General features: G+C 51.0%; 10 protein-coding genes across 10 annotated transcripts; 4 read left to right on the top strand and 6 right to left on the bottom strand.

The window, feature by feature from the left end:
• Positions 1-218: 218 nt before the first annotated feature.
• APUU_12091A (uncharacterized protein) lies at positions 219-2,121 on the top strand (the record flags this gene model as incomplete). The annotated part of the gene is made up of 3 exons (XM_041698254.1): positions 219-423; positions 514-950; positions 1,015-2,121. 3 exons carry the CDS (start codon positions 219-221, stop codon positions 2,119-2,121), a joined length of 1,749 nt encoding a protein of 582 aa, XP_041551457.1.
• A 679-nt stretch (positions 2,122-2,800) lies between these two features.
• EBP2 (EBP2 family rRNA-processing protein) lies at positions 2,801-4,013 on the bottom strand (the record flags this gene model as incomplete). Its single annotated transcript, XM_041698253.1, has 3 exons — positions 2,801-3,105; positions 3,167-3,830; positions 3,891-4,013. 3 exons carry the CDS (start codon positions 4,011-4,013, stop codon positions 2,801-2,803), a joined length of 1,092 nt encoding a protein of 363 aa, XP_041551456.1.
• A 405-nt stretch (positions 4,014-4,418) lies between these two features.
• On the top strand, positions 4,419-4,879 carry APUU_12089A (heat shock factor-binding 1 family protein; the record flags this gene model as incomplete). The annotated part of the gene is made up of 3 exons (XM_041698251.1): positions 4,419-4,496; positions 4,582-4,681; positions 4,785-4,879. 3 exons carry the CDS (start codon positions 4,419-4,421, stop codon positions 4,877-4,879), a joined length of 273 nt encoding a protein of 90 aa, XP_041551455.1.
• Positions 4,880-5,121: 242 nt separating this feature from the next.
• Positions 5,122-6,301, bottom strand: APUU_12088S (protein disulfide isomerase family protein; the record flags this gene model as incomplete). Its single annotated transcript, XM_041698250.1, has 2 exons — positions 5,122-5,708; positions 5,788-6,301. 2 exons carry the CDS (start codon positions 6,299-6,301, stop codon positions 5,122-5,124), a joined length of 1,101 nt encoding a protein of 366 aa, XP_041551454.1.
• Positions 6,302-6,778: 477 nt separating this feature from the next.
• On the bottom strand, positions 6,779-9,352 carry APUU_12087S (MKT1 family protein; the record flags this gene model as incomplete). The annotated part of the gene is made up of 8 exons (XM_041698249.1): positions 6,779-6,868; positions 6,919-7,111; positions 7,162-7,393; positions 7,446-7,692; positions 7,745-8,674; positions 8,746-8,843; positions 8,900-9,277; positions 9,346-9,352. The coding sequence occupies 8 exons, from the start codon at positions 9,350-9,352 to the stop codon at positions 6,779-6,781; spliced, it is 2,175 nt and encodes a 724-aa protein (XP_041551453.1).
• A 546-nt stretch (positions 9,353-9,898) lies between these two features.
• APUU_12086A (putative oxidoreductase, 2OG-Fe(II) oxygenase family) lies at positions 9,899-11,269 on the top strand (the record flags this gene model as incomplete). Its single annotated transcript, XM_041698248.1, has 5 exons — positions 9,899-10,078; positions 10,134-10,193; positions 10,241-10,294; positions 10,353-10,369; positions 10,441-11,269. 5 exons carry the CDS (start codon positions 9,899-9,901, stop codon positions 11,267-11,269), a joined length of 1,140 nt encoding a protein of 379 aa, XP_041551452.1.
• Positions 11,270-12,044: 775 nt separating this feature from the next.
• Positions 12,045-13,799, bottom strand: samB (MYND-type zinc finger protein MUB1; the record flags this gene model as incomplete). Its single annotated transcript, XM_041698247.1, has 1 exon — positions 12,045-13,799. One exon carries the CDS (start codon positions 13,797-13,799, stop codon positions 12,045-12,047), a length of 1,755 nt encoding a protein of 584 aa, XP_041551451.1.
• A 1,772-nt stretch (positions 13,800-15,571) lies between these two features.
• On the bottom strand, positions 15,572-17,119 carry APUU_12084S (NAD-dependent succinate-semialdehyde dehydrogenase; the record flags this gene model as incomplete). The annotated part of the gene is made up of 2 exons (XM_041698246.1): positions 15,572-15,692; positions 15,747-17,119. 2 exons carry the CDS (start codon positions 17,117-17,119, stop codon positions 15,572-15,574), a joined length of 1,494 nt encoding a protein of 497 aa, XP_041551450.1.
• A 683-nt stretch (positions 17,120-17,802) lies between these two features.
• Positions 17,803-19,338, bottom strand: APUU_12083S (putative MFS multidrug transporter; the record flags this gene model as incomplete). Its single annotated transcript, XM_041698245.1, has 1 exon — positions 17,803-19,338. One exon carries the CDS (start codon positions 19,336-19,338, stop codon positions 17,803-17,805), a length of 1,536 nt encoding a protein of 511 aa, XP_041551449.1.
• Positions 19,339-20,849: 1,511 nt separating this feature from the next.
• APUU_12082A (uncharacterized protein) lies at positions 20,850-23,603 on the top strand (the record flags this gene model as incomplete). The annotated part of the gene is made up of 9 exons (XM_041698244.1): positions 20,850-20,902; positions 20,953-21,072; positions 21,128-21,261; positions 21,311-21,442; positions 21,493-22,037; positions 22,090-22,363; positions 22,430-22,605; positions 22,657-22,837; positions 22,918-23,603. The coding sequence occupies 9 exons, from the start codon at positions 20,850-20,852 to the stop codon at positions 23,601-23,603; spliced, it is 2,301 nt and encodes a 766-aa protein (XP_041551448.1).
• Between the last annotated feature and the right edge of the window lie 392 nt (positions 23,604-23,995).

The raw sequence follows: 23,995 nt of genomic DNA, 5'->3' as shown, positions 1-23,995 counted from the left end.
GAACTCTGCGTAAATTACCGATCCTTACCACCCTATTACCAAGATTCCCGAGATATACGATAAACCCCCATCGTCATCAACTCAATCACCCTCACACTGCCCGCACTCAACTCCCCCTCATCCCCTCCATCTCCCACTGCATCATCCTTTCACACGCCTCCAGGTAATCCCTGGTCAATTCCTGTTAGCAATCAAGGCGTCATGCAACCTCCCGAGACATGACATCCCGAGAAGATAGCGTCTTGGCCGCCAGAGACCCGTCTCTCGTCGACGAGAACGACTGGGAAGAATTCAGCTTGTCCGAGGTCAGAATCTTGGTCCCTGGCAAGTCGCGTTATGCCAATCTTCTCACGGCCACACCAGAGAACCCCGTCCAAGTGACGGGCTGTCTGGACGAGGTAGAGGAGGAGCAGGAGTCCCTAGGTCTGTATTACACTTACGCACTATAACCGCGCCTCGCTCGCTCGCGATCTATGAAGACAAACAGCTAACATATCTCTTTTCCGCCTATAGTTCTCGACCCGGACTACCTAACAAAGCGCATCGTAATCGATAATGTGAGCCACTTCGCCTACGGGCAGCACAATGATGGGGAAGTCGGAATCTGGGTTGCCGGGCAGGCTGGCTGGTTCTCCATCTCCCCCGCAAAGGGGTACCGGGCCGTGTTCAACGACGTCGTCGAAGCAATCGATCTACTATATTTCCTCACCGATCGGAATAAGCCGAAGAGGAGGAGTGCGAGAAGGAAGAAGAAGTGGAATTACCCGAGTCTTGAGGACTTGTGTGATGAGTATGTGCTCCACACGCATGGGATTTGCGAGGACGGCGACGATTCCGCCGAGGTTTTCTACAAGCATCATAACTTTTTGCTCTCGCGTATGATTAATGGCGAGGAGGAGGTTAATTGGCCCGAGACCAGTATTTTCCCGCATCTTTGTGAAAAGTTTCCGGTATGTGGTCTCTATTACATGCTCACCCGCGCTGTTGAGGGTCGCTTCTAAAGTTGGTTTCTAGGAGGATTTCGAGGAGCTTCGCGCTCAAAAGGAAGCAAAGGAGGCTGAGACAGAAGAAGAAGATAATGATGAGGATGAAGGCGTGGATGAAGATGAAGAAATGGAAGACATTGCTCCGACGCTGGACCCGACGGCCATCTCAAAGACCCAGGCAGATGCCATTTATAAAGTGATTCTTGATCTCAAAGAAGCAGGATACCTCGCGAAGCGACAGTTGAACCTTGAGCTTGTTGCATCAACTCTGATGGGCCGATTCGAGATTGACGGTCTAGAGTATGCACAAAATCTCTTGTCATCAACTGCTACTGGCATCCTTGAATCCATGAACGAAGCCAAGACGAACGTATTCGACTGGTCCAAGAAGGTCATTTATAAAGAATTGAAAGCCGCATCAAAAAAGAATAAATTGGAAAATGTGGCATTCACTCCGCTGCGGCCACGCCTATCTGATGATGGTGGTTCTTCCGACGAAGACAGTGACGACGACCCGAGACCCCGCCACCGTAAGTCTGTGCTACGACCGAAAAGCCAGATTGCCTCGAAGAGGAACGGCAAGCGGACTCGGAGCACAGCAGCCGATTATGAACTTTCCGATGACAATCAAGATGCCATGGATGAGTTCGAGACACCCAGCAAGGTTCGTGGCCACGACCTAGTTCGGGACCCCTTGTCTACTAGGGCAAAACGACGGACTCGATCAATTCTATCAGACTCTGAGTCGACTCCTGTTGTCGAAAGAACACCACTGCAAGAAACTCTCCGGAGCCGAAATACTTCGGTCTCAGCTGCCGAGCTGTTCCCGGACTCGGGAACTTCTCATGACGCCAATTCCTCAGGGGATACGTGGGTATGCCAAGTACCCGGTTGCGACAAGATAATCACGAAGTGTACTTCGAAACGCGGCAAGAAGATGGTCCAAGATCACTCTTTAGCACATGCGGATGACACAAAGGCAAAGGTTGACCTAGTTGTTGCAGAACAAAGGCTTAATATCAATCTTCGCGTCGATAACCTCCTCAATCGCATTCAAGGAATGGGTGCTTTCGATGGTGCACTGGCAGCGCTAAATGGTGAAATGAACGGCAGGCATAATGAGATTGGAACCTAGGGCGGGCCGCAAAGCATACATTTTCCAGCAATTGAACACATCCAGCAGTCCAGCATATCATTTGCCCAGTATGAACGAAAGGAGTGGCGCGGTCTGGGGTTCTACTTAACCACGAACACCTCAGCTTGCCCCCTCGGACAAGCAGTGGCATTGTGCCCCGTTCTCTGATAAAGGTTCCCTCGAGACCTGAGCAGGTGGGATAGTTCAAGTTCACACGAGCTATTCTACTTCTACACACTTCATGCAGTCTAACGAGCTTTCCTCCGGTTTACGGACTGTTTTTCACTCAGCCCAAGGTCCAAAGCCAATGGTGAAAAACAATATTGTACGATGTTAACGGTCTTTTTTTTTATACTCATATCGGGGCAGTTGGATAATACATGCGCCTCACTCACCTTTTGGAGGCGTTATTCTTCCAGGAATATTGGCATTAAAGCGGCCACGGAAGTATGGCACGCACAGCGTGGTTTTATAGATATCTCAATTCCACAGCTACAGCTCTAGCTTAGCTATTTCATGGAACAAATTGCTTTTCGAAACCTTAACTCAAACGCGCACAAGACATCCTTACTTCCGGTATCCTTATTGGAACAAACAGAAGGCAAGATAAGTAACTGTACAGTAGTAGTAGTAGGATTCCCCGCATATAAAATGTATGCATGCAATGGGGTTAAATCAATCAAGAACGTCCCCTCGTAGCAGCCCGCTTACTCTTCCCTGGGCGCTTAGGGCCACCTGCACCACCCTTCATCTTCTTAACCGAATAGCCACGAAGATCTCCGCTAGACATGGCATCACCGCTCTTGGCATGTCGCTTTTTACCACCGAAGCCGAATTTCTCGTTCTTCTTTTGGCGCTTCATCGAGGGTCCGCCGGTCTCATTACGCCCGCGCTTACGAGGGGTCTCTTGGACTGCGTCTTCGACGGCGACGTCGAAGAGCTCGCCTCCCTCACCGTCGGCACCGGATGTGTCTGCCTTCCGCTCTGTGGGTAGTTGGTCAGTAACTGGACATCCGGCTCCATAAGTGCGATAGGAAATACATACTCTTCTTCAAGGAATTGACCTTTTCAATTGATTCCTTCTTCTCCTTGGCCCGCTGTTGCAGCTTAGCGACTTGCACCTGCTTGCCAAACTTCTTCAAATCTCTCTGCTTCCTTGCGTCCGCGGAGGCCTTCTTTCCAGCGGCTTCATCATAGAGCTTCTTTTTAATCTTGCCCATGTGTTCGTCCGTCTTGACCATCTCCGCAAAATAATCACCAGGCCGTGTAAACGAGATACCTTCTTTCTTGAGTAACTTCCTCGCACGTAGAGCGGCAGACTGCGCGGTCTTGTAGAATGCGAGTTCACGGTTCAGGTCGTCGTTGGCATCCGGAACCTCGTTGTTTTCTTTTGAAACAATTGAGTTGTGTTCGGAGAAAGGCGTTAGGTGGGAGATGAATGAGATGCGCTTTGTAGATGCTGTGAGGGCGGAGCTGTTGTTGATCGTGAGGCGTTGGTGGGGGATAACATCTTCGCGTTCGTCTTCGGAGAGGTCAGAGAGTGGGATATCTTCTTCCTCTTCCTCCTCCTCCTCCTCCTCCTCCTCCTCTTCATCACCATCTTGTTCTGGGCCGTCGCTTTCTGAGTTCTCCTCAGCGTCGTCTATGCTTTCGTCCTCTTCATCTTCTTCTTCCTCCTCTTCAGCTTTCTTATTTTTCGCCGGTTCCTCCTTTAGAAATTCAATTAGTATTGAGTGTCAAAGCCGACCAAACAAGAGTGGAAAACAAACCTCTTCGCCCGTCACACCCTTTCTCTTCTTCGCAGCCTTCAGCAGCTTTTTCTGTTTTTCGGCGTCATAATCCCTCCCCTTGTGCTCATCAAGAGCCTGGAGCAGCTTGCTTCTCTTAGGCATATTGACTCAAAGGTAAGAAAAGTCGGGGTGTATATAAAGAGTAACTCTTGCAACGACTCGGGGCCGCATCAATCTACGGGAATTTTTTTTGAGCTGCGAATTGGGCTAGTACCGATATGGTTAGGTTGGAAGATAAGGAAGGACTAAAGCAAAATGGGTTAGTGTGGCTTCATATGCGGAATATTGTTGCTCCATGTCCAGGTGGCTGGCCTTATCGATACGATACGGAGCTTCCGTTCTTTAGGTACGGGTCCTGCAGCTAAACCATTTGTCTTTGAGCCTGTACTGTGTTTCTGCGAGCTCTCATATAACGTTTTCCTACATTTATCGCAACGGTCCTAGAAAGAAATTCAATTCTGATTGACCCTCCACCCCTGTGATATAATTCAGCCGGTACTCCGTACAATGTCCACCAACGACGCATCCGTCCCCGCGGAGACCAACAGCCTCTCCCCTTCCGCCCCTGCGACAAACAAGACTCAGGTTCGGGACCCTGCCTCTTCGTCAATATAATCCATTGGCTTTCATTACACATACGGAAGACTAACAATTCTCTCTGAATATGTAGAGCACAGATGCCCAAGGCCAATTCACCGAAGCTGTGGATGAATTGATAGACCAGCTGCAGCATAAATTCGATACCGTGTCCAGGGATATGTTTGGGAAGTGTGAGTTATTTCTTCCTTTTCCTTCTTATTTTACTGTTTAGTCCAGATTATCCCGTCTACCTGTATGAAGAACGAACGCTGACGCTATTTCCCTGTGTACCAGTTGATGATATGGCAAGACGACTAGATGATTTGGAGGCTTCGTTGAGTGTTGCGGCAGATGCGGGGGCAACGTCGACCTCGACTCCGGCCAAATAAGATATACATTTGTTGACTCTGCGCGTGGAGGAAGCGTCCTTTATAGCCTTTTTGAGATACCCTACGAATATCCGTACTGCAGCAATTCCGCACCTTAAAAGAAAAGACAAAGATCGCATCATATTTCATTCTATGCATCCGTAAGCCAATATATAGTAGTAGCTTTTCCTAAATACTGCGGTTTGCAGTATCCAGGCTATAATATCCATTCTTCATACAACGAGGCCAATCTCGGATCTCATTTACAGCTCATCCTTCACGTTCTCCTCCTTCTCCTGACCCAAGAATCTACGCAGGATGTTGCTGCGCGAGATCAGGTCATCAATCTTCTCCGGGGCGGAACCACCCTTGGACAGCACCTTCTTCAGGCGGTTGAACTCCTTAACCGCATACTCGGAGTTCTGCGAAAGCTTCTCGGCAACTTTAACGTAGTACTCGGTGTACTTGTCCTGAACGCCCTTGGCAGCCTTCTTGATTTCACCAACCAGCTCGTTGAAGTTCTGCGAAGAGGTGTACTTCGCAACTAGCTCATCAAGCGCAGGGACGGTGCCGGCCTTCTCATCCAATCCACCGCCGGGCGCACGGTGCGTACCCGCCTTCTTGTTCAGGAACTCAACGAAGGCCTCCTCGGAGCGGCCACCCTGGTATATCTCGCCCTCGGTCGAGCCCTTGGGGAAGAACTTGATGGTGGGGTATCCGGTCACACCCTGTTCCTTGGAAGTGGCCTTTGCGTTTTCGGCTTCGGCGTCGATCTTGCCGATAACAACGGAGGGTTCAAGAGCGAAGTCAGTAGCGAGGGTTTCCCAGGTTGGGGCGAGCTTCTTGCAGTCTATTCCGGTCTCGTTAGCACATCAATCCAGCGGCTACCTAGGAGGTAAGAGAAAGAGGGAGGAAAGGGGGAAACATACGACCACACCAAGGCGCAGTAAACGCAACAAGCACATCCTTGTCACCACCAATTGTGCTCTTAAATGTAGTATCAGTCAACGCCTCCACATTGCTAGGCTCCTTCTTAGGCCCCTTAGCCTTAATGCCAGTCTTCTCAGTAATGAAAGCAGTCAGACTCTCAAGGTCGCGACCACCACTGTAGTCCACAGGAGTCTCGCTCTTGCCATCAAACCATTTCAACGTCGGGAATCCCTGGATCCCGAATCGCTTGCCGAGGTCGCGGTTTGCGTCAGCGTCGACCTTCGCAACGCTGACTTTGTCTTCGGCGTGGGCGAAAGCTTGGCCGAGCTCTTCATAGACGGGGGCGAGGGTCTTGCAGTGGCCGCACCAGGGTGCGAAGAATTCGACGAGCGCGGGCTTGCCGGAGTCCAGGACGACTTTGTCGAAGTTCTTGGGGATGAGGTCGAGCACGGCGGAGCCGGCGGTGGCCAGAGTGACCAGGCAGCTCAGCAGGAGGATGCTGAGGCGAGCCATTTTGGGGGTAATGAAGCTGTGATAAGGTGTGTTTATGGGGTATTTTGACAGATCAACTGTCGATGGACTGTGGAGGGGGAAGAGATTCAGTCCCGTAGCTGAGGTGGACCGATCGTATTTAAGCAACCGGACGCATTAATAATAATAACAGTGAAGCTTTGGCACGGATCTGCGGCTCGGAAGAGGACACTTGTACTACCAAGCCATCACTACAAAGGTACTATAGTATAATTATAATAATAACTACAACTAAACTATACCTTGTTTTACTCAGTGAATTATCACATTTTTGGCCTATTCTATTTATTATTTTTTTTGCAAATTTGGCTTTGAGAGGTTATCATTTTCGCAACGTTCCCAACTCCTACTAATGCATAAGATGTAAATATATCATAGTAGATTGTTGAGAGCATAGCTGGCCCGGTGAGAGCGCAATTTTTACTACCAGGTGCAGCCATCCATAACATTTTCTTTGGATCACCGTCTCTCAGATAACCATTTGTTCGCATCTGCCCAAGTCTTACCATCCTTAAACTCTTTGCCCGCGTTCTGCGAACCCTTGTAGACCTGAAGAAACGTAAGCGACGATTCGAGGATAAGAAAACGGATCTACCTACCGCATCCCATAGCATAAACGCCCTGTTCAAGTTCCCTGTGAAACTGTCGCTGTGTTGGAACCATTCCTTGCCCTTGGACTTCACCTCTTCTCTCGAGTCTGGCGAGGTTGGCTCGGCCTGCAGGGGCAGATCGTCGAGGTACGTCCGGACAGCAATACCTAGACCACAGTCATTGTCATCAATGAAGGGAAGACTAAGTATGTCAGCATCAACTATATACCTACAATGGTGGATCGCACTTACCTGATACCTAGATCGGTCCAGTCACTGCGGTCGCGGTTTGCTTCGCCGTTAAGAAGAAGCCCAACAAGCACAATCTCGATGAGGTTTCGTAGCGTCGTACGGACTTCTGTTATGAGAGACCGGTAAGAGAGTAACTGTCTACTGAGTGGTCCGGAGTAACCAATGTTCTTGTGTCGCAGCTTGCCAATGCAGGCAACACGCGAAATAAGCATGTTGAAAGACTTGTCCTCATCTAAAAGTTTATTAGCCGGCGGTTAATTCGGCATGAATCTGTACTGCCTTACCTGTTCCCCTCATTGGGCCTCCAGAAACATGTGAGAACCATTGCTTAGCATTGAGGACCCCGAATCTCATTAGCTCAATGGCCACGAATGTGGCTTCCTCTAGGGAGTCTTCCGGGTTGAGAACCGAGAGGGCTTGTTCCAGGCAGACACCCCAGGGCGTGAGCTGGTGCTTTTCGTTGATATAACCGCGAAGTTGTAGGAACCGCCAGTAAACATTGGCAAGTAATTCGTCTTTCGATGACAGTGGCTAACAACAATTAGTCCTTGAACAGCAAAAGATCACAAATGGTGTATCTCACCGGAGAATCTTTAGAGGCAAATGTTTTCGACACGAAATCGGAGTCTTTCAGACTCTGAACAGCGAACTTGAATGGTCCTGTAGATCCCTGAAGCTTCTTAATTCCAGCAGTGTACCGATCACTGGGAACCTTCCACTGACGAATGGAATGTATAACCGGAGGGGGTGTTTTAAGCGGGATAGTGGAATCGGCGTTCTCATCGTACCATTTCCGGACATTGATAGTCTTGCTCTGATAGAAACGATGGAGGGTACTCGACAGTAAGAACATTGACTGCTCTCTGAGTGGGGCGAGATTATCTCCCGCGACTTGCCGATATATCTTTGAATCCTCGATGCCCAAAGGTAATGAAATCAGAACCTCGCCAGAGGCCAGATAGTTCGGCACGTCAGGTCCAAGGATACCCTTGGAAATATAAAAGTAAAGCTCCTCCGGAAGACGTTGGCCGATAACCTCGTGCATGTCAGTGGGGCTGTTATCGGCATCCATTGGACCAACTCTTCCCTCCAGGTCCATGACCACGTGGTGCTTGACATTCATATAGGCACGTTTGTAGCGGTCTGTATATTGGACGTCCTGCATGCGGCGCTCCTCTTCGTACTGTGCGCATAGAGCAAGAGCACTCCGCCCCGCCGCGTTGAACATGAGTAAGGCATCACGAACAGAAGCACCCTTGGCTGGGAATGCAGGGTTCTCGAAGAATGGGAAGGTTTGGAGGACTGAGGATCCTAGTAGAAGCGCAAAGTCAAGGAATTGGTCATTTGACAGTCTTCCTAGCTCCTCTTGACAGGTTTGCTTGGTGATCCAGGAGAACTGGGCAGGGTCTATTTCGATCTTTGTGATGAGCTTCTCGACGTCGAAAAGTAGAACTTCCGAGGGTCCCCAGATGGCGTCGATTACGGAATTGGAACCATGGCTAAGGTGGGCGAGCTGTGAGATAGCAAACAGATGTTAGACCGTGCGCATTTAGCCGCCGCGGGAGAACCTGGCACGGTGCTTACCTGTGCAGCAGCACTGTAGGGTGCTACCATATAGTCGATACCATTCTGGACAAGGATGCGCTGCAAGAAGCGGTAGAGGGATTCTGGTCGAGGAGTACCTAGGTGACAAAGATACGTCAGCAGGTTCCGACGGGCAGAGAGCCAGAGACCCTACCAACGCTGCTGAAGGCATCGACAACCTGGTCAGCCTGCTGCTGATCGTACAGCTCCCAGGCATGCTCGAATGCTCGGACAGTCTCATGCTGCACCTGAGGCCGTTGATTCTTCTTTCCAAAGTCCAGACCGTTGAAGACAAAAATACAAGCCACACCCAGGTCCTTGAAAATCTGCAGCTCCTTCTCGATATTGCTTCTCAGGGCGAAAGGGAATCCTCCGAGAGCGATTAAAAGCGGCTCGCGAGTAGAGGGGTGGCTGAGGTGCTGAGAGATGTAGTGCGTCGCATCGATGCCGACAACTGCCCCTTTGAGGGCGGAGAGGGGAAGCGATGAGGTGCGGGCAGAGATGCCGGAGACCCAGTCGTCCAATGGGCGGACTATCGAGCACAGACTGTATAAGCATTGTTCCACTGACGAAACCGGGAAGCTTCGCGGGGGGGCTTACTCGGCATTCTTTAAGCTGGAGCTAAAGCTGGGGCTGAATCAGGTACAGGTCACGATGCGGGTGCCGATAAAAGGCATGGGACAGCCTGGCGCGGGGATAGATGAGAGCACCCAGCTGGAGGTGGGAGAGAGGGGAGAGGAAGAGAGGAAAATGTTGAGAAGATGAAGTTCACTTTCAGACGCCAAGTAGCCAAAGTCGCAGAGCTCAATGCACGAAGATGAACGATGCGACAACGCAGCCGGAGGTTCCAAATTGACAGCCCGCTCCAATCACGGGATCCACCAGCCTTGATCTGCCCACCTGCCTTTTAATCTTTCTGGGTGCAATCATGCCCGATTTTCTAGCAATCTACTGGCTCTCGATCCACGGAGCTAAAGCCATGACTATGAGCGAGGCATGCACATGAGTCCCAGATGGTGGGGCCACCAAGATAACGTTTTCGATCCTCAAGTAGTGTCTCCAAGATATATAATTCGGAGCTCCCCGCTTCCACTCTATATAGACCACCCACCTGAACATTTTGCTCTCTACCATCAAACCCAGAACTGTAAAAATGACCGAATCTACCCCAGTCGGAGCGCCAATCGACCTTCCCATTCTCGACATCTCCAATCCCAATGACCCGGAAGTGGGCAAGGCCATGCTTGAGGCTGCGACCAAGTATGGCTTTCTCTATGTGGACAGCAAGGGAACCGACTTTGGGGCCGACGACGTGCGGAAGGCATTTGAAAAGGTATGCATGTATCTTTCGACCTGTCGGTTATCAGAGCACTAAGCCTTCATTACAGTCGAAAGCCTTCTTTGCATCACCCATGGAAGAGAAAGAACCTTGTCGGATTCAGTCCAATGTTCGTACTGATCTCCCGCCACATTGACTTGTTTAACTTTCATCTAGAACCGCGGCTGGTCTGGGATGCATTCCGAGACTCTAGATCCTGAAAATCAACGGGTTAGTATCAAAGCCTTTCCAATATATCCCACCATAGGTCACAACTAACCCCGAATAGACAGGTGATTTCAAAGAGTGAGAACCTCACAAACAAACCATGAACCGAAAAAAAATAAAATAAATAAATAACCAGATAAACCTGGCAGAGCATTCAACTTCGGCGAATTCAACGCCCAAGGCAAAGCCCAACAACCCCTTCCGCCATCCCTCTCCCCCCACGAAGCAGAGATCGGGTACTTCGCATCACTATGCACAAAGACCTGCAACCGCATCCTCAGCCTCCTCGCTCTAGGACTCAAGATCTCTCCAGATTTCTTCATCACCCGCCACGATCCCACCCAGGGCCCGACAGGCTGTATCCTGCGCTACCTGTACTACCCATCCGTCTCGGCACCGCAGACAGCACAGTACGACCACGCTGTGGACGTCCGCGCCGGCGCACACTCTGACTACGGGAGCATCACGCTTCTATTCCAAAGGCCAGGACAGCCGGGGCTTGAGATCCTAACCCCTGAAGGAACATGGGCTCCTGTCCCCGTTGAGCCGAGAAGCCATCAAAGCTATAAAAGCCAAAGCCAGAGCCAGAGCCAGGACGACGGATACGCATTCCCACCTATCCTCGTTAACATTGGCGACCTGCTAAGCTACTGGACTGACGGATTGCTAAAGTCAACCGTGCACCGTGTTGTTTTTCCTGCGTCCGAGAGAACCGGGAACAGCTCGCAGGATCGGTATAGTATTGTTTTCTTTTGCCATCCGCTTGATCGTACGGAGCTGGTCCCCATGCCGAGCGAAGTGGTTAGGTCTTACCGGGAAGAGAAGGGTGCGGGAGCGCCGGAAGAGAAGGTGGGATTTGGAGGGGGAGCAGGGGATCTTGGGCCTGGGAAACGGGCGCTTACGGCTGAAGAGCATCTTGCGCTGCGGTTAAACGCGACGTATGATTTTAGACAGCCAGAGGATCCAAATGCTCCGTAGAGGCGTGGATGTGCCTGCTTACTCTGCATTTATTACTGTCTACATTTACCCGCCTCTAGATGGCATCCAGAGAGTTTTAAAGAGTCACAGAATATATGTGATTTGTAGTGTTCAGTATGTATGCACACAGGCCGTTGAATGCAATAGACAAAATCTCCCTTTCGACAGGACAAGTGGTTTCAAGAAAAGACAAAAAGAAGACCAACAGGTATAGCCAACAGGAGAATATCAAAAAGAGTACAAAAAACCAGCCAAAAAAAATGAAAATAAAGAGGAAAAAAGGACGACCGGGGAGCCCCGGCCCGGTTGATGTTGGAGCTGATGAGAAATGCTCAGACACTGACAAAGGAGAATCGTGGCCAACGGTGGATTAGAAACAAGGGTAGTGGTAACAGTGAGCCAGAAAGTGTAGCACAAAGGAGGAGAGAAGACATGTAAAACAAAGGATGAAAATGACGTCGCAAGTTCATGACCGCTACGGGTGATTCGTATGAGTAAGACGGGCTGAAGAACTCAGCATAAATGGAAACAGCGCCCTGGAATGGGTATTCGAAACTGCAGGGCGAAGAGTGTTTGCAGAAGATGACAGATGACACAAAAAGGTATCTCTCGGATAAATAGGAACACCGCCAGGTTCCGAATGCCATGCACGGGTTAAAATATGAAACCTCTGAGAAGGAAAAAAGAAAACATAAAATGAATAAAATGGAAGCGACAATAGGCGACGCTATGCAAGCCGGTATGCATTGGGGGAATTAGACAAAAATTCATCCGGTCATGGCGTGGCGCACCAGTGTCGGTGATATAGCCACGCTGCTTTCTGGCAGTCCTTGCTGCAGTACTTGGTGCGACGACAACGGCGGCATTTTGCAAATTGTCGTGTAAATTCTTCCCATTTGCCGCACTTGTAGTACGCACACTGACGGATACCACCCCTGGATTCGTCCTTCCGACAGAGGTTCCGCATCACGACGCAAGCCCAGTACGACATGTCTTTCGAATGATGACGAGCAGTGAACTTCTCCACCAAGGGGAAGATGTTAACATCGTCGGGGAGTAGGTACTCGTCTTCTTCCTCAAGAGGCTCAATCGGTGAAGCTCCCTCGTCCAACATTTGAAGTTCTCGGTCAACCTTAAGCTTAGGCACAAGGTGTGAACTCTGGAAGTAGGAGCGGAGGTCGCAATACTTGGAAACATAAGCCAGAAGTTGAAGTGACATCAAGACGTCTTCTTCGCGTGGCATCGTGTTCAAGAAATTTTGTGAGGCGGTGTTCGGTCGATCGCGGAAGTAGAGAGAGTATGGGCTGGGCACAATAGGGGGAGAGTTGGCGTTGTTGACAGCCTGAGCATTGTCATTGTTGATGATACTCCCATCAACGGTAGAACGATGGGTGATGTTGAATGTTTCCGCATCCTGACCTTCTGATGTGTCCGTTACCGTCAAATCGTGTGAGTCAGAAACACTATCAATCATGGTTTGTCTATCACCATCATCGTCAAGATCCATACCACTCTGGACACCGATAATAGGCTCAGCAGCGTCTCCCGACGTAGTATCATCTCCCATTACAGCGTCTTCGCCAGTGGCATCATCCGACTCTCCCGAGGTCGACTGATTCTGCCGAAGGGTTGGGCGCTGGGTGGTCGATGCGTTGTTTCGGATGTGTCTATGGTCGTTAGGGGTGGTTGGGGAGTCTGGTTGGGATGCGAGTCCATTGAAGATGGCGGGGAGCATGCTAGGTAGTCTTTCAGCGTCACGCACGGGGCGTAGTCCAAAGCCATCAGCAGTATCCATCGAGGGGATGGCTGTGGCCAGGGGCTGAATCGCTCTGTGACGGGGGTTTGCATGGGATCTGTGAGCATGTGCGTCCTGGCCAAAGGTACTCCTCTCGGGGGGAGATGTCACTGGTACTCGGGGAGAAGAAGTGACATCCATGGCGTTCGAGTCCACCGCACGAGTGTCATGATAGAATGGAGGGATTTCGATGTGGGTGGGAGGGGGTTGACGGCGAGAAGTGCGCTGTTCAGTGTTGGTGATATCGGGAAGTGAGGGGCGACTCGCGCTATCGCTCGTGGATGGAGAGGTCTTGTGAGGGTAGTGCTGGTGTTTGTGTCGTTGAGCCTCCGAATCCGAACGTGCGCGCACTTTGTCGATTACTTTAATATAATTATCCAATATAGTGGCAATGACAGGCACCATATCTGCCTCAACCACTCTGGTCCTGACAATTTCCGAGCCCCGTACTCCAATGTTGACAACACATTGGAAGGCGAGGCTCCATTTCCACATCTCCATCAAGTTGTTACTCCGACCCTCCTTGAGGATGCAGATCAATCGCTCAATGCCGCCATCGACGGTGAGAATGTCACGGATCCGAGCAGACGAGGTCGTTAAGTAGGCTAGATGGTTGAGCGAGTTGATGAGAGGCAACGTCGATGTACAGTCTAATGCCCGTCGATCGTAGAGGGTGGTGGTGATGTTGACAGATGCCTTGTTGACATTCGGAATGCTGAAGTTGACCTCCCGCATGATGGACGAGGGAACGCAGCTGGCGCCGGATTATAGTCGAGTTGGGATAGAAGTGAAGAGTGATAAAACTCGTGGTTGGGGGGGGTGTTGATGCGCTATCAGCCCCTAAAGTGAGATCGAAAACTCGTCGCTGCAGAGGCGGGAAAGAGAGGGTGTTAAGGGGGGAGGAAAGAGGGATGGCGGAAAACAGAAAGTGTTTAGCTCAGATGCATGGAGTGTTCGGCAGGAAATGAGATGGCCGCAGAAGGTCCTCGAGCGATAGTCGACAGGCTTGGGATGGAAAGAAGAGTCGAGTGATGGATGAGGAGGCGTGAAAGGGAGGTCTGTCGCTGCCAAGACAAGTCCGTGACAGTCAGGCGGTGGCTAGGATGGAGAACAGCCGCAGCAAATGAGGGTACCTTGAAGACGGTGGAAATAATAGGCGAATTAATGAGGGAGCCGTGAGATGCGCAAGAACAATCCGATGGCAAATCTAGAGTTCACGCCCGAAACGGTGGTCGATGACTCTACGGTGTTGTTGCTTTCAACGACCCATGGGATGGATGAATAATCCGCGATGGGGGGCAAACTTAAGGAGGCAACCTTGGAAGCGGAGTTGTCGGGCGGGCCTCAGGCTCCCACTTCTTCACTCCCGCCACCACAAGATCCATTTTGTCGCTCAGCCGCCGGACTTGGTACTCTGTGCCCTGATCCATAGTTATTTCATCATCTCATCTAATCAATTACTCTAATCGCTTTGCCAGTTCTGGTTCTTTCCTTGCCATGACTTCTACGGAGCCCAGAATACTTTGTACTGCAGTGTGCCCATCCCACGAGGACCGCTCATCACACAGAATTACAGTAGCGATCTCCAAACAACGTCACATACTCACTAAACCCCTCCAATGAAAGCAGCACGAAACCAAACACAATGAATGACCCGTGCCTTCTCTCGCACAGACGGCAGGAGTGCACCATCAGCAAGGAAAGCCAGACCAGGCCAGTGCTATGATTAGAAACCACAGGCGCCAACCGATCTTAGCCGCCCTCGTACCAACCCCACGACCCTCACGCCATGTTTTGGTAGACGCCTGGATTCAACAGTGCAGTCAGCCTTGTGAACTCTATTCAACAATTCATTCGTCGCTTGATTGCCCCCTGACCCAGTAGTGTAAAAGAAGGGCGGTCTTCAGCGTGTTTCATGTTCTTGCTTTGTTTGATCGATCGTCCGGGGATCCTAAAAATAGAGTTGTATAAGCGCCGACTGCGCCGACTGTTCGTCTTGCTAATAAACCCTCGGGGCCTAGAAGTCTAAAAGTAGACTGTAGCAGGCCATGGTCTGTTCGCCAAGCTCTAACTTTATTTACTCGTTTCAGGTGTCATATGCTTTCGGACCTTTCCCAACTGTGCCTGGCTGTCTGGGACTAAAGTGCCTGACCTGCATACAGGCGCTGGAAATTATTGGGCTGTTTCCACAGTGACCTGACTTGTGAATTGGGCAATTCCCCAGAGATGTGCGGACTCCTTCGAAGGAGAATGTTGAACATGTTAGATGACTGTCATTAGGAACGAGGACTTACGTGGACTGCGGAGAGATTTAGAAAATTAAGGTTAACTGAGGCACGGTTTAACTATACGACAACATGCTGGCACTGCGAGGTATGAACAGAGGAAGGTCATTATCATTTCTCAAATACATAATTCTATCAATGGTTGAAAATCCAGTATCCCATATAGTTTCATCATGCGAGCCTGATGTTGGCTTTTTTTTTTTTTCTTCTCCCACTGAAATCTTACAAGTTGGCGTACACTGTGTTGATACCACCAGTGACAATCATCTTGATGCTGATGTAGTCGTCGATACCGTACTTGCTGCCTTCACGGCCCATACCAGAGTGCTTGACACCTCCGAATCTAGTATAAGTTAGTAAATCGTGCCTATCAGAGGAAAGGTAGAAGGTAACGTACGGAGCAGCGGAGTCAGAAATGACACCGGTGTTAATAGCAACCATACCGAACTCCAATCGTTCAGAGACACGGTGGGCCTTGCCCAGGTCACTCGTGATAAGGTACGACGCCAGGCCGACCTCGACGCTGTTCGCCCGGCGAACAACCTCATCCTCCGTCTTGAACTTGGACAGCGCAGCAAGAGGACCAAATGTCTCTTCGCTAGCAACCTGCATGGAATCGTTCACATCGCCCAGGATAGTAAGCTCATGGAAGTTCTTGCCGACAGACGGCAGCTTGCTGCCACCAAGCAGCACGGTAGCCTTCTTGCCGACAGCATCCTGGATGTGCTCTTGCGTCTTGTCAACGCCGTTGGTCAAAGGACCGTGCGTAACACCAGCGCTGGAGCCATTGCCAACCTGGCACTTCTTCACCTCCTCGACGAGGCGCTTGCTGAACTTATCGTAGATGCCCTCCTGGACGAAGAAGCGGTTCGCGCACACACAGGTCTGGCCAGTAACCTTGAACTTGCTCGCAATAGCGGCCGCCACAGCGGTCTCGAGATCTGCGTCGTCGAAGACAATAAACGGCGCATTGCCACCAAGCTCCAAGCTCAGCTTCTTCAGCGTGTTGCTAGACTGCGACATGAGCAGCTTACCCACGCGCGTAGACCCAGTGAACGAGATCTTCTTGACAGTGTCGGACTCGCAAAGCGCAAGCCCAAGAGCAGGCGTGTTCTCGAGCGCAGTCACAACGTTGATCACACCCCTAGGCACGCCCGCGCGCTCCGCAAGAACAGCCAGGACATTCGACGAGAACGGCGTCAGGCCATCGGACTTCATGACGACTGTGCATCCCGCAGCCAGGGCGGCCGCGACCTTGCGCGCACCCATGGCCATGGGGAAGTTCCAGGGCGTAATAAGACCGCAGACACCAATGGGCTCCTTGATCACCTGCGTCCGGTGGGTGGGGTTGCTGTGCGGGATAACGTCTCCATAGATGCGCGGTGCCTCCTCGGAGAACCACTCAAAGAACGAGGCCGAGAAGAGGGCCTCGCCCTCGGCATCGCCCTTTGCCTTTCCGTTCTCGGCTGTGATGATCTTGCCAATGTCCTCCTTGTTCGCGACGATCTGGTCGAAGAAGGAGCGCAGGATGCGCCCGCGCTGGCGACCGGACTGGGCGCGCCATGTAGGGAAGGCTTTCGCGGCAGCTTGGATGGCTGCGTTGACGTCTTCTGTGTTTGATTCCGGGGCGGTGCCAATGAGCTCTTCGGTGGCGGGGTTGTAGACGCTGAAGGCCTTGCCTGATTTCGCGCCGACCCATTGGCCGTCGATGAAGGACTTCTCGACGAAGAGGCTAGGGTCTTTTAGGCTGGATGCGAATGAGGGGGCCATCGTGAGGGGGAGGTGTGTTATTTCGTCAAGTAGAGGGTAGATAGGTAGGGAACGAAAGGTGAGGAAATTAGGGAGATTGGTGATAATAGAACAGCTTGAATCGAACGATTCCAGCAGTGAACCCCTCCATTCTGCAAGCTTATAAGTGTTTCCGACATCCAAATCCCCCCAAAAGTGACGCCGCATTCACCATCCGAGCCCCTCGGTGTTGGAGGCGTTGGATCGGGTTCGTCACACTTGGGGAACCCGAAGGCAGTGGGACATCTCGGGTCCTAACCCGAGGGGCGCTCTCTCCACTAAACACTCGTTATTACATATCAAAAGAGCAGTTGCGTCTAGATTCGACCCCAATATTATTGTGGATCTGGAGTACGGGGGCTGGAGGGGTAATTTATGTTGGGAACTGGGAACAAACAGTGACTGCTTGCTCCGGTGCAGAAAGTGCTTAGGGCTCTCGCACCAAGTAGGGCTAAGGTCGCCTGGTGAACTTGACAAGGCCTACGCAAGTTGTGTTCCTTATGATAATGCGAGACTTATGAATGTAAAGACGTCAATATATGAGATTCTCTATGTCTATACATATGTTCATAGTCTAAGTTTTGTTCTTCGGGCGTCTAACAACAATATTTTGAGGCACCAATATTCCACCATTCACCAAAATCATTCAACAGGTGAGTTAAAGACTATACCATCTCAGTATTCTTACCAGCGTCCTTCATCAATCCATTCATAAAAGGACTGCGAGCACGCACTTCCTTCCCGTAGAAAAACATCAATGTCGGAACAAGAGCAAGAAACAGGGAAATCAAAGCCAGCAACGTGCTCGCCCACTGGAATCCGAGGTTGGTGTACATGCTCATAGTCGCCAGGGGAAGGAAAGCAGAGAAGATGTTCTCCCCTGTCGCAACGGCGCCGATTCCGCTACCGGCGTATTGGCTGTATGCATCGACCACATAGTCTGATACCCCGGCCACGACTAGCACGCTGCCGGCTCCGACCATGCCTAGGCTGATTGTCGGGGCGATCCACGGGATAAAAGTGTATGAAGTCCATGCATACGTGAACATGCCGCCGGCAATGCCGAACACTCCACCAAGGACAGCCATATAGAGTCTGGCCTCTGGAATCGGAGTTCCCGGTACTTCGGTGTTCCGAGAAGCGGATGCGAAGTAGAGCTTCCTCGATACGAAGCATAACAAGAAGCCTATGCATTCGCCGATGACTATCGAGGCCTGGACAAACCCGGTTTGCGAGACATTGTAATCGTACAACTCCATGAAGACCTGCTCGACTGATTGTGTAAAAAGAAACAGGGTCCCCACTGTGAAAGATGACCACAACGTGGACACAAAAAGAACAGGCTCGGTGCAGAAAAGAACCACCGGCCTTGTAGAGCTGACGATAAGGTCCTGTAAACTCAGATGATGCGAAGAGGGACCAGCCGCTTGCCCGGCATGATCGCCTTTGCCGTTTTTGCGCAGGGCTCGCGCTCGGCTTGCAAGGATTGCGTCGCTGCGTGTCTCTTGGAAAAAGAAGTAGTAGATCGGAAACAGCGCCCCGAAATAGATGAGCTGCATATAGCTGATCCATCTCCATGACAAGGACTGGTAAATTGCAGCCCCCATAACTGGCCCCATACTGCTACCACCCATGTAGCCAAGGATATAAAGGCTGACAGGAATTGACCTAGACCACTCGGTATTCCAAACATTTCCGGCGACTGCGGCAGCCGTATTGGCCAGGATGGCAACACAGCAGCCGGCAAAGAAACGTGTGACGACCAACGTGGCAAAGTTCTGGGCCAGAGCCTGGGGAATGAGGAAGCAGAGGAATAAAAGGTATGTTAGGATAAAGACAGGTCGGGTTCCGAAGTCCTCTGTCAACGGAAGAATAAACAGGGCAGAGCATGCGCCGCCGGAGGCCCATGTTGTAACAGGCCAGTAAGAATGTGGGAATGCCGCGTCGCTAACGTTGAAGAGTTCCGTGATCTCGAAGTGTGCAACCGTAATTATAGTTCCATTCATCATAGAGAGGAACGTCGCAAAGGCGGCGAGACCGGTCAGTGTCCATTTCCGCGACAGCGGCCAGTTGTAAGGGTTTTCGGGGTCCCCATGGTCGTCCCAGGAGAGTGTGGCCGTTTCACTCCCAGCGGACTCGAAGATACCGGAGGACTCAGCTTGAGTTCGGTCTTGCATATGTTTTTCTTCGTAGTTTGCCATGTCGAAGTTGCCAATGCTCGGCGCCGCGGTGCTATAATTGCTTGTCGCGGAGCAGCGGCCAATATATATTCTTTGACGAAATATCTAAGGCCACACAAATGCAAGCGAAGTCTTGGTTTCCATAATTCTGGACTTCGGATCTCTTGACTCTCTAGATGGCTATTCCATGGCGGAGGGCTCCATTTCTCAGGATATTGCCCTTTTTGGGAGTAGTATGTTGGTAATCTGGTATAAGGTGATGGGTTCCAGACACTGATCGGCGTGATTCGCAGCTGGAAACGTGATCACGATTGAAAATCGAAACCCAACCCGTCACCAGAATTTTCACCTCGGGCACGTTCAACGGAAGCAGGCCGATAGAGAAATCTGGCCAGCTGCAAGGGTCGAGGATCAACCAAGCATGCCAAGATTCAGAAACAGATCTGCCGCGAGCTTGACTTGAGCGAGCAGAGAAGCCGACGTTCAGCAAGACCGTGGTACTACTACGTACTTGGTAGTGAGTAGTGGCGGCGGCCTCGGGTTGAGAAGCCGACGTCACTCTAACATAATCGGCCCAGTCTGACTCCGGAGAGCACGTGGCGGGAGCAGATGAACTTTAGTTGAGACTTTGCTACCAGAGTAGTTTGTTTCACCAAAAATGGGAATCGGGTTCTCGGTCGTGAATCCCCAGAGTTCCATATCCCGCCTCGCCCCTCGCCACTCAAGTCTCAACAGATGGCGGGGGCCAAGACAATCCCGATGCTTAAATTGAACTTTACCCTGTTTGGACAAAAAATGCGAGAGTCGGATACCTATCGGGTGACAGACTGGAAGCGAAGGGCGTGATGATCTCGGAGGGAACCCGAGCCTCGCGTCGGATGCGGGGGACATTCTCCTTTTGAGGCAATTCACACGATCGCCAGCCTCGTCCGTCTGCAGCCCAGCCGACACGCAGGGGCTGAGGAACCGCGTGTCCGAGTCTACCTATATACTCGGGCGTGATTACCGAGTCCTCGTGGTCTATTGTGTGGCAGTCGCGCAATTTCAGGACGCCAGCTGTCAGCACTACCCGGAGTACTTCCGGTAGACTTCAACAACATCTTCTAGATTGGTAACTTGGTAAGCAGGAGAAGAGCCGACACGAATATTGTTGCGCGCAACTGTCCATGGCCAGTCTTTTGCGTCTAGGAATCAACAGTAACACTGCCACCTTCTCCCCGACGCCATCGGGAAATCTCAGTCGTAGACAAAAAAGCTTAACGATCCTGCCAAGGTTCCAATAACATCGATCTTTCAGATTTTGCCTCTTAAGTAGTGGGGAAGTGTTTTAATGGATTTGGGGTAATAAGAAGAACCAGCGGTTGTGGGAAAAATGTGCGGGGTGGCTCTACCACCACGGTGAAGTCTCGACATAATAATAATAATAATCGTCCATGGTCGTCCGGCCGCTCTTCACTTCCCCGTCGATACAACTGCTGAAATTTCATTGATGTGCCAAAACACGAGCATATCCCCTGACGCACTCCGCCCCAATGGCAGCACAGGCGCAGGCTGAACCGTATAAGCCAAAACGGACTTCGAACGCGTGAGGACTTTTGCCAATTTGAAGCGCGTCCACAGCTGACATCGTAGCAGGTGCATCGCTTGCCGGCAGAGCAAGATAAAATGTTCCGGCGCTGATCCATGTGCCAACTGCCAGCGGCGCGGTATTGCATGCAATTATACAGATGCCAATAAGGTTATGGTTGATGAGAGGTTTGTGCATCTGTTTTTACAGGCGATGAAGAACTTGGACCAACAACCCGCACAGATATCTTCAGAAATTGATCGAGCAGGCGAAAGGGCATCAAACTCCACAGCAGCGACAGGAGGCCTCACCGGGGTCCAAGCGATCTGCTGATGTCGCCTTTGGGTCTTCGGCCGAAGTGGATACGACATGTTCTGGTAAGAGAGATACAGAGGTGACAGAAGGCCTGTGACTGACCCAGAATAGTGAGCACAGGGCCTCAGCAGGAGGAGCTACCTGCATATCACACCATCAACCCGGAGCACAATGTTTGGACCAACCCGTTCACTCTACCGTCGAGAACAGTTAATGGTCTCTACAAAGGCAAAAGCGGCTGGAGTATGTGTCCCCATGAGTATAAAATGACTATCATTAACCTCTAGAATTAGTATGGCTGGCGCCAACATCGCTATGGTCCTTGACTACCCGGTTGTCTCTCATGATGGCGGAAAACCTACATCTGGAGTCTCCATACAAAGTCCCAAGCTCTTTAGATAAAGAAGTCTACCCGTTACGTTGGCGACCAGCGCCGGTCGAGGATCCTCCTGATATCAGCGGACTGCCTTCGATCGATGACGCGCTTTACCTTTTCAACACAGTTAAACATCATCTCGACCAGCACTATCGATTCTTCGATGAAGAGTCATTCACAGCTCGCTTACAGGAGTTCTATTCCGGCAACTCCCTCCAAAAGGCCACCGAGAACCGCCTCTGGTTCGTACACTTTCTTCTAGTCCTTGCGTTCGGCAACGCATTTCTCCTCCGATCTCGAAATACCAAGGATCCCCCTGGGTCCAAATTCTTCCTGCGCGCCATGTCTCTCATGCCCGATTATACGAATCTCTGGACCGACGGGCTCCTAGCCGTTGAGGTCCTCGCTCTAACCGGACTGTACCTCTACTCCATTGACCACCGGGAGTCAGCGCACGTATATGTGAGGTCTTTCCAGCAGTTTTGATTGCCGCTCGAATAACTAACAAGTCCAGGTTGGACAAGCCATTCGAATAGCCCAACTCGACGGCCTGCACACAGAACTGCCAGAGAACGAACTGGGCGCCGATACTGTGGATCGCTGCCGCAACCTCTGGTGGACGCTCTATGTGATGGACCGACATGTTTCATCCTCACTGGGTTTGCCGATGACTACTCAAGATAGCGACATCACCACCGTACTGAAGCCTGCGAATACAGGGTCAAGGCGGGACGCTACGCTAAGCCTGCACGTGAAATTATCATACTTATTTTCATCTATCTTGACATGTAAGGCTGGCTCTTTGCCCCAGGCTGTATTGTCAAGACAAACGCTAACACAGTTTCGCGATAAAGCAATCTACAAAAACGAAAAAACCGAGCTGGGAACGTTCCTAGATAAAACAAGAACGATTCTCCAGACCATGACTGTCTACGCCCGGGAGATCGAAGAAATCGTTCACCCCAAGACCTCAAACTCGGTCGAGACGATGCCGAAAGGCACGCGCTATATCACCCTTCTATACCACCAAGTGAGCATGAGTCCAAGCAACCAATTAACACTGCTCTAATTATTTGCACAGTGCGTCTTCGTCGCAACACGACCCCTCCTCCTATCCGTCCTCAAAGAGCGTTTAGAAAGATCCAACCACGGAATAGAGGAGTGGCAGAGCTTCCTCGCCCCAACCAAAGCCCTAATCTCGACGGGGATAAAGTCGGCCCTTAAAACATTACAGATCCTAACTGACGAAAACAGTCTCCTGGGTACGTGTACACCCTCAACACCCTATTAACCAAGATTGAAAACCCAAACATCTAGAAAAACCATGCTAATGGTTCTACAGAAGTCTTCCTCCCCTTTGAAATGGAAGTAACCTACGGCGCCGCCCTACACCTAATGATAGCAAACACGCTCTTCCCACACTCTACCGATAGCACGCCAGGCTACAGCTGGAGCCAGGAAGCACACTCGATCCTAGACGAAATGGTCTCGAAGGGGAACATGCTCGCCGCAGCACGCAAGACCGAACTTTCGCATCTGGAAAGCCTCTTCAATGAGCTGGCGGCGAGGATCGAGCGCGCCGGGCTGCAGGCTTTGACTCTCACCACTCCGGAGGGGTATATGAATGGTGGGGCAGGGGCGGCTGAGAATTTGAATGTCATGGGCGGTGCGGGGGTTATACATCCTGTTGATGCGCAGGGTCAGATCCATATCCACGGCCATGGCCATCCCCATCCCCAGCAGCTCCAACATCCACATCCGCATCCGCATATGCATGACCCAACGGGAGTGCTCGATCCGGAATTAGGGATGGATACACACGCACACGCACACGCCCATGCCCATGGCCCATATAGCGACCTTCAATCCTCCCCATCATCACCCCTGCCCCATCTAGCGAACAGCGCCGAACTGCTCAGCGAGATCGGGATATCGTCGTACGAGTTCCTGTCGATTATCGAGCAGATTGGCGGGCCCGAGAACAGCAGTGTGTTGGATCCGAGTCCGTCGTGGAAGGGGAGTGTATGATATGATATGATATGATATGAGTATCAGTCGATTTAATTAGCATGGAATGACTTTTGATGAGCGTTATGAATAAGTAGATAGATAGATAGATAGACTTTTTGGTTGGGTTTGGCTGAATGGAAATAGAATACCCTTTGCTTTGTCGGATGTATGATAGTAAATACTGTAAGTTTGGATGCAAGTTCGGAGGCAAATACCTAGTAGTTAGTGACCTAGGGAATGTAATGGCAATGGCTACGGTTATACCTATAACTCAAGTGCCATTCGGCTCGAGGTCGGCTTCATTCCGAATTATACGTGCTCTGTATAACGACATTGGAAGTATGAACTATGGACTGGACCGTGGATAAATACCTCAGATTCCCCATTTGGAAAATAGAACGAGACGCACG

The sequence above is a fragment of the Aspergillus puulaauensis genome, chromosome 1 (assembly GCF_016861865.1).
Source record: "Aspergillus puulaauensis MK2 DNA, chromosome 1, nearly complete sequence".
NCBI lineage: Eukaryota > Fungi > Ascomycota > Eurotiomycetes > Eurotiales > Aspergillaceae > Aspergillus > Aspergillus puulaauensis.
Note: the sequence above shows the minus strand (reverse complement) of the source record. Positions and strands in the feature narration are given on the sequence as shown.